Source organism: Dermacentor silvarum, chromosome 7, assembly GCF_013339745.2.
Source record: "Dermacentor silvarum isolate Dsil-2018 chromosome 7, BIME_Dsil_1.4, whole genome shotgun sequence".
NCBI classification, from domain to species: Eukaryota; Metazoa; Arthropoda; class Arachnida; order Ixodida; family Ixodidae; genus Dermacentor; species Dermacentor silvarum.
The window spans coordinates 19,630,025-19,639,371 of record NC_051160.1 but is presented as its reverse complement, the minus strand read 5'-3'; the positions used below and the strand labels follow the sequence as shown (position 1 = coordinate 19,639,371).

The 9,347-nt window shown below is 48.6% G+C and overlaps 1 protein-coding gene across 1 annotated transcript in view; it reads right to left on the bottom strand.

Moving 5' to 3' along the window:
• Positions 1–2,174: 2,174 nt before the first annotated feature.
• The window catches only part of LOC119458680 (uncharacterized), a 38,217-nt gene continuing 31,044 nt past the window's right edge, over positions 2,175–9,347 (bottom strand). The window contains exons 7-8 of the mRNA XM_037720543.1: positions 7,651–7,701; positions 2,175–2,260 (exon numbers count right to left, since the gene is read on the bottom strand). Coding sequence (XP_037576471.1) covers positions 2,175–2,260; positions 7,651–7,701 — 137 coding nt within the window. The remainder of the gene's footprint in view (positions 2,261–7,650; positions 7,702–9,347) is intronic.

Below are 9,347 nucleotides of genomic sequence, written 5' to 3'. Positions count from 1 at the left end.
AGATGGGACGACAAGCCACCAACGCTGCAACGTGACCTGTTCGTGCCGGGTAAACTAGGCGTTAAGAGAGAAGGAAGCGCGTCCTGTTTGCTACCCTGCACCAAGAAATGTGTCAAAAGAAGAAAAAGAAAGAAGGGAGAGTGGTATACTGTAGAGCACGGCCACGCTGGGCTGCCCATCGCGTCCATGATCGACCACCGAATACCGTTCGACTTCGCAAACTGTAGCAGTGCCTGCATTGTTTTGTGAACCTGTGACGCCTAAGGCTACGGTCCTAGAATATATGTATCTTGAATAGTAATACTTCCTGATAACGAAGTTGAATGGAGCCAGAATAGTTTGTCACATTTATTACTTCGTTATATTCATTAATACATGTACTGCAATACGAATCTCTATGGGAAATTGAAGAGGAATTTCACTTACTTCGGTATATTCCATTTCGTTACAACGAGGTTCGAATGTAATAGTCTAGAATTCGACTGTTTGAACAAAGTCTGGAGAGGGTTATGCTTAACGTGCGTAGCAAGGCACTGCGTCCAGTCGATTGGCCCTAGACAAATTTGCGACTGTTATTGGAACATTTTTTTTTTTTTACCTAGAAGCCTAAAGAGGAAAGTTTGAAGTTTATTTTAAATTAAGATTTAGGCATCATACGCATCAACTTTTGGTGGGATCCAAGAATGTATATATGTATATATATATATATATATATATATATATATATAGGGTGCTTCAGCGAACGCTTTGAAAAGTTTTTAAAGGTTGCCTGTGGCAGATAGCACAATTCTATTTCATGAGCCGGTCTACTGGAAGAGGCGGACATTACTTGCACAAGACATTGTATTGCATAATCGAATAATTAAGAAAATTCACTAATTAAGTTTTTAATTAATTACTTGATGGCCTATATTGCAATTTAGAAATTGTAGCCGTGGAGTTCGCAAGGCGGATCCACTTGGAACGAATTCTCGGGATGACACCAGTTTCGAGATATTATTTCCCAAAGTTTGCGAAGAAATGCAATGGCGTTCCAGTTAGTTCCTTAACAACACGTCGCTTTGCGCATTGAAGCGCAAAATTAACTGGAACGCCAATGCATTTTTGCCGCAAATTTCGGGAATTAATATCTCGAAACTGGTGTCATCCTGAGAATGACTTTAAATTGCAATATGGGCAATCGGTAATTAGCTAAAAACTCAATTAGTTAATTTTTGTTAATTAGTCGAATATGCATTTCAATTTTTGTGCAAGTAATGTCCACCTCTTCGAGTAGACCAGCCCATTAACTAGAATTGGGCCTGTCTGCCACAGCCAACCTTAAATAAATTTTGAAAGTGTTCGCTGAAACACCCTGTATATATATATATCGTATCTCCTCTTTCACAAGAGTGACACTTAGAAGCAGACACGAAACCTTGTACCTTCCTTCACATGACTGTACCCCATGCTTAACTAAATATCCCTGCGGAATAACTTTATCATGTGCGTCGTCCTAAACAGCCCTCGACCGTGTGCAATCGCTAGAAAGCAGTACGAGGAAAACATGGTTTCCTCTTGCTGACAGCATGTGCACAATCAGCCAGTCACTTCACTGCAGTGACATCATCGCTCGTGGACGGTTTAGCCGCCGGTTAAAAGATGTTACGCTATAGCGTGTAGATGGTCATCCGGAGACTACCAGTGGCAACCTTGCCTCATCCACACGTACATTCTACTAGCCCGGTGGTCTTGTTTTTGCATTCCGCTACCCCGGCCCAACGTCCTTCCTCGTGGAGAGATTCACAATCTTAAAACGACGGGCACATTACGTTAAACACCGCCGGGACGCACGGCGTCGCTTATACACGAGGATAGCTTACACACGAGGATGCATGCCCTCCGGCGGATATGAGCGGTTATTCGATATCGCCGTGTCGCATCAGCTTGTAATGCCTGCGTCCATGCGACAACTTTAACCTTGAAGCGGGGAAGGGGGAGGGCTACGAATTAATGAGACAAAGAACGGCGGGCAAAAGAGCTCTTCATTGCGCCGGGCGAAGATTAACGCTTCCGCAAGCGACGCCGCGCGTATACCATGTGGCTGGCGCAAGAACAATGGTGTAGTTAGGGCGGCGTCGCGCGTATAAACATTTCGCAAGCACACCCGATCAAAGTGTGACAAGACCTCCCTGCTAGCGGGACCGGCGCGACGACCACACCGCGTCGTGGCAACTGCCGCCGGAGGTGTTGCCCGTGGCCAAAGCGTGCAGGCCCTCGTCTGGTCAAACAAAACCCGATACCCGTGGAGTGGACCAGACCCCGTGCGTATACGAGTATTTGCCGGCCGTTTGGCATGCCACCAGGCAAACACTTCTCGAAGGGCCCATTTTTCTTGCACACCCTCGCTCACCCCCGTGTGTATGCTTCGTCCCTTCTCTCCCTAATGTTCTTTCTGTTATTATTAAACAAGCGGCCCGTTCTCGTAGGATCATCGCGTCGTTCGTGTAGGTACAGCGCTTAAAAGCGTCGCGCCGGCATCCCGACTGCGAACTATACAATTATACTCCTACGCAATTATAGTGCGAGCCGGTAATGAGGAAGTCACTTTAGATTCTGACGCACATGCGCACGAGCGGCGATCGTTTCGACGAAAAAGAAATAACTAAAAAAAAAAACAGCCCACAGAGCTCATTGTGTCTGTATATGCTATACACGATACCCTAATACGAGTTTCTTCTTCCTGTGTATCCAACGACGCAATCCCCCCCCCCCCCTTTCCTTCAGGCGTTCATCAAAATCTATCGTCCCGTTGCTAAAGCGTTTCACACGTAAGCTTCATCATTTTACGTTTTGCTCTTCCTTTTTGTGTTTGTGTTTCTTTCTGCCGCACCTGGTAGCCCTGATAGATTCGGGCACGCTTATTACACGTCCTCGGTCCGCCCGCACGGGAGCACGGTTTTAATGTATCGTAATATCAGAAAGCTTCGCATGCGTGTATAACGTAATGTTCGTCTCTGCATAGAGCCACGGTTGATGGGAGAAACTAAGGGGGCAGGAGGGGGGGGGGGGGGGGGGGGGGGTCCACGAACAAAAGAACCCGCACACGAGCTACTACTACGCGATCACGGCTTCTAAGACACACACAAGGCCACGCGCACGAATTGCGAGAGGTTTGATTAATCGTTTCTGAACGGACCCGGAAAACACGGCGGCGAGCGAGAGTTAATTTTCTTCACGGCAGCGCGGAGCGCCGCCATCTCTCGGCTGCGTGAAAGGAGTAAACCGATCCTCTTCTGATTAGAGCGCAGGTATATTAGAGGCTCGGAGATGGGAGGGAAAAGGAGAGAGAGAGAGATAGCTGAGAAATTGAGTCATTGAGAATTTAACTTGGACGGACACGTCTCGGCCGCAAGTCGCCAGCGTCGATCGCACCGGGACCGTGTCCAGCGAAGCCCCTCCCCCTTTTTTTTTCCTGGCGTGATTTCAAACGAGGCAAGGCGCGAACATGCCGCGAGGTTTGCGCGGCTGAAGGTGCGGCCGCCGCCCGTTATCCACTCGTTACTTTAAAAGCGAAGTTGCCAACAGGAGCTAACTACATTGTCTGCCGACCGTTCCACGAAGTCGAAGACCTACAGTCGACGGGAAGCACAAGAAACACCCACCGGGTGACGTGTCTGGTGTCGTTTTTCATGAAAACGGCGCTCGAAAAATTCGCCCACAACCTCACTTAGCTGTCAAGATTAGCCGGCCATGTGCGCCTCGCTGGCAGGGACATTCGCGACGGCATGGGCCACGAGGAATGGCGCCGATCGTGATTGGCACGAATCGTAAGCGCTTCGATCCTCCTCATCATCATCATCATCATCATCATCATCATCATCATCATCATCATCATCATCATCATCATCATCATCATCATCATCATCATCATCATCATCATCAGCAGCAGCAGCAGCAGCAGCAGCAGCAGCAGCAGCAGCAGCAGCAGCAGCAGCAGCAGCAGCAGCAGCAGCAGCAGCAGCAGCAGCAGCAGCAGCAGCAGCAGCAGCAGCAGCAGCAGCAGCAGCAGCAGCAGCAGCAGCAGCAGCAGCAGCAGCAGCAGCAGCAGCAGCAGCAGCAGCAGCAGCAGCAGCAGCAGCAGCAGCAGCAGCAGCAGCAGCAGCAGCAGCAGCAGCAGCAGCAGCAGCAGCCAGCAGCAGCAGCAGCAGCAGCAGCAGCAGCAGCAGCAGCAGCAGCAGCAGCAGCAGCAGCAGCAGCAGCAGCATTTGCAGCAGCAGCAGCAGCAGCAGCAGCAGTTTTCAGCAGCAGCAGCAGCAGCAGCAGCAGGCAGCAGCAGCAGCAGCAGCAGCAGCAGCAGCAGCAGCAAGCAGCAGCAGCAGCTTAGCAGCGAGCAGGCAGCAGCAGCAGCAGCAGCAGAAGCAGCAGCAGCAGCAGCAGCAGTCTAATTTATGTACACTGCAGGACGAAGGCCTCTTCCTGCCTTTCGCTACCTACAGGTGCCGAGTTGCGCCTGCGAATTTCCTAATTTCATCACCCTACCTAATTTTCTGCCGTCCTCGACTGCGCTTCTCTTCCCTATGCATCAATTATGCAAATCTAACAATACACCGGTTGTATCGGCCCTACGCACTGCATGGCCTTCTCAGCTCCATTTTTTTTTCCTTCTTAATGTCAACTAGAATATCAGTTGTTCGTAAACTGTGACGGTTATGCGGTGGTGGACGACGACGCAGATTTGAATTCTTGCACGGGAACTTCAGCGCTCAAGAAGTTGAGTGTGGGTCAGTAACATCACAACGGGATACAGGAGTCGCATTCTCTTGCTAATGTCGCAAGCGTAGAGCCACACCGCAGACTTCGGTATGTAGGCCGCAACAAAATACTGCAACACTCAGCTCAGTGGTGGCCAAGTAGCCACTGCAACACTCCTTCACCCCTATATAGACAAACAGCAGTTCCCGACTCCCAGCTCACTATGGCCCGTGAACAGCTATTTCCCATTTTGATATAACTTTTTTTTTATTTGCTCCTGTCCACTCGCGTGTCTGACTACAAGTTACGCATTTACCTCGAAGCGGTACTATTACATCACGGTTCAAATTCTGGTGCCAGGATCGCCAAACCCCGATCTGACGTGGCACGATCTGACGTGCAAAAATTACGATCTCGTTATGAGGCACGCCGTGGTGAGGGAGTGCGAATTAATTTCGACCACCAGGGGTTCTCTACCATGCACCTAAATCTAAGCACACGAGCGTTTTCGCATTCCGCCCTCATCGAAATGCGGCTGCCATAGCCGTGATTGAACCCGCGACCTCGATCTCAGCAGCGCATGCGCAGCAACTCATAGCCACCGGCCTATTCCACGGCGGCGGTACTCTTACATCAACTTGCCTTTGACGCCAATTCCCCGTACGCGGACATGAGAAAATGATTCTCTTTCTCCATCGGTACGCCGACAATCACGTGCCTTTCACGCACCGTTTTCACTCGAAAAAACCGCACGGTCACTCCAGTCTGTGTGCACCACCTAACGGTTTCGCGATCACATCGGCGATCAAGAGAGAGAGAGTGATGGCATGAATGGAGAAGGACGACTTCAAGGAGAGTTCTACAAACACGGGGAGAGGGAGCCCCGCTCTTAAAATTCAATCCTGAATGGTCTCGACGCGTCGTCCAGTCAATGCGGCAAGTACTTGGCCTTCGCGGATGCTCACTGAGGCGTGAACAAAAGGCTTGGCTCCGGGCACCTCGGCTCGAGCCAAATTACAAGAGCGTGTCATGTTCGCACCTTCCGCGACGTCCAGGCGCCAGCGTGGGGCACATTTGCCACCTGCCGTGCTTTATGGAGGGGGTCGGGGGGTCGACGGGGCCCGCCGGAGCTTGCATTCAGCGAGATTCAGTCGCTGCCTTTTGTAAGAGCTCGTCGTCCCTGGTCAGCAAGACGACGTTCGGACTGTATACCATCAGAAACGAGCGCGAGCTCTGCGGGTTACAAAGATGGGGTTGGATGGCGTCATTGTGCAAACAAGGGCTCTTCGCATCGCGCTGTCAAGAGAGCGTCAGCGTTTAGCTGACTTGTGCGTGGCCCTTGACACGAAGAACTTCTTAGGCAGAGGCAACACCGATTAGCACATAGGCCATGTGAGCGGCCTTGGATGCCCGATTTGTATCGTCCCATGGAATAAGAAACTTGGGCTGTAAGAAATATCTCGTGTTTGCGGCGTTAGCCCGGTGCCAACACCTTTACTTTAATCAGTACTATGACATTCAAAGTGAGGCACTTTGTGGTACTGTGAATAGACTGTACTAAGGGATTACATAAAGTTACAGAAGGAATTCATAAAGCTGAGTTTATGGCCGGAAATATCGAGCATCGACCAATCGTTCAAAGCAAAAAAACGTGTTGGCCCACTACGGGGGCCTTGTTAACATGAACTTTGTTCATTGTGGACAAGGAACAATTAACCTTGTTCATTGTGAGCAAGGCCCCCGTAACGGGGCCGAAACATTTTTTTTTCTTTTCTTTTTTTTCTTTTTTTTTTTTTTTTTTTTACTTTCGACGATGTGTCGGCACTTCTTGATATTTCACGCCATGAATTGTCTCGACGAAACGGGTTTCCGTCGAACCCTGGATTTCAAGGCGCAGTTTAGAAAAGAAAGCCTCGGTCCAGAGCCAACATTTGGACAACGTTCTGACTAAACGTTAGCTAAGGGCTGCGGATTTTTTCCTTCCAACATTGTTGATCATTTCAACATGCTATCTTCCTGTGGCACATTTGTCTAAACGTGGGTTACGGGGCTGAGGCTTCAATTCCATGACAGACTAAGTGAAACAGTGCTATAACTTGTTCCTGTTCCTTAGTGAAATGGCTCAACCCATTCTGGGGGATCGGCCTTGAATTGGGAGGTGAAATAACTATTATCTGCTTTTTTTAAGAAACTAATTGCAATGAAATAGATATCTTGTAACTGTGAATTGAGATGTCTACTGTTACAGATATGAACGATCAAATATCTCAACATTTCAATAAAAATTGCGGGGTCATAAGAAGTAAAAACAACAATTTTAGCATGCAATTCTTCTTATCTAGAGCAGAAAGTTGCAGAGAATTTCACAAACGTTCATGTGGCTGTAACCCAGTACGGTAGCCCCAAAGGAAAAGATTACCGGTAGAGACAAATTCTAGCCAAGGTTTTGGAAGGGTCTTTCCAAAAATATTTTCCTTTGAATAATGAACCGGCGACATGTCAAAAAGAAGTGTTGCAGAGATTCACTCTCATTGCATAAAGGACACAAAGGTGATACAGCCAGACCAGAAAAGTTCAGTGGAGGCACTCGGAACCTAAATTTTTTCATAACATTTTTTTCCTGCTCTGTTCTGCATCTTTTCTTCTCCCATTTCCATTTTACAGCACAATGTAACTACGCAGAGCTATCCTCCTGACAACATCCCTGTCAGTTCTTTTCAAATTCATTTTTTTTTCAAATTCAATTTCATTTTAAACATCAGAAGACAATGATGTTGTGGGCAGTAGACAAAAAGCCTCGAAAATCAGCTTGAAAGTGTCCACTTTTTTCTTTCTCTCTGCCCGAGTTCCTGCCAAAAAACGACTAGACTAACATAAAAATAATCATTGTTAAATGTCTGGGGAGGGCAACATCACCTTCCGCGGACACCGCATTTATCTCGATCAGCGTCACCACCGTCAACAAGTCTGCGGCAGAAGGAGTGTCAGCCACACAAGGATTAGGAATCCCATAGCTTCTACCCCTCCGAAGTGGTGACTAAACGCAATGTTGCTTAGCTTTGGTGATCTGACGATAGCCGGCAAATTCATCATGACATGGCCAATGTGCCCAATCGAACTTTCTAGCACTGAAGGGAGGAGAGAGAATCGTGAAGCGGAAAAATAGAAACAGCTATATAGGTGAGGGGGCATTACAGAACGGTGATGTAAGAGGAATGAAACTTGAAGAGTATGGATAGACACCGGGTGCTCACGCCTCAAGGAAATTCTCAAGCGCCACGCCTCTAGATTGCAGCGCAGCTCTGCCCGATTGCCGAAGCGCATTGCACAACACTTAATGCTTGCGAAAGAGACAGCTTAAGTTATGACTGTAGGTACCCAGGTTGCAAGTATATGTATGTGAGTGGTGCCGGGAACGTTAATAGCATGCCAAACGATTACTTGCTTGCTTGTTTCATTAACTGATTTGATCTCCGCACCACAAGCCAAACCAGAGGTCACGAGAGCCGCCGTTTGAAGAGCTGTAGGTTAATTCTGATCACCTGAGCTTCTTAACCTGCACCTAAAGTGTGTGCATGCGCGCGCGATTTTGCATTCCAATCCCACGGAAATGCAGCCGCTACAGCCGAGATTCAAACACAAGACCTCGTGTTCAGCATCAGGATGTACCACTGAGCAATAGATATTGCATCGCCATCATCATCGTCATCATAATCGTCATTATCCCATTTATGTTCACTGCAGTATGAAGACTTCTTCCAGCGATCTACAATTACCCTTGTATTGCGCAGGCTGACATCATTTCATGCCGGCAAATTTCCCAATTTCCTAAAACAAGCTGTTTCCCTGCCGTCCCCGACTACGCTTCTCGTCTCTAGACACCCATTCGGTGACTAATAGATCACAGATTATCTGCCCTACGCATTACATGTCCTGCCCAACTCCAAAGCTATAGCAACAGCTCACAACGGCGAACAAGAAATAGTTGGCCCGATCACGGCATCGCACCAGTTAAACGTTAAACTTTAAAATTAAATTAAATTATGGGGTATTACGTGCCAGAACCACGATCTGATTACGAGGCACGCCGTAGTGGAGAACTCCGTATAAGTACATGGTTGTTTTTGCATTTCGCCCCCATCGAAATGCGGCCGCGGCGACCGGGATTTGATCGCGCGACCTCGTGCTTAGAAGCGCCACACCAAAGCCACTAAGCAACCATGGCGGGTACGAAACTTGCAAATGTGAATAAAAAGCTTTTTTTTTTATGGGGGTGGGGATATTCTGGCATGAGGACAGCGTGATATCGTAGTGAACCAAGTGAACCAAGATGAGCAACGCTCTTGGCTCGACTGTATGCCTTGCTGGCCCGAGCTTTGAAGGTTGCGCCTACTTTGTACTGGCGCCCAAAGTGGGGCCACCCCTGGCGGACCATGAGTGTAAGGGAGGCCACGGCAGCCGTTGCTCAGCTGACGACCAACGTGCTTTCGGAGACTGCGCATGCGTACACAGTATCCGGAGCACCGAGCGGTCACCGCGAGCGAGCGAGCGCATCCCACTGTCAGCATAAACAGCAACACTCCCAATTCAGGGATCACTGGTCACACTAAGTG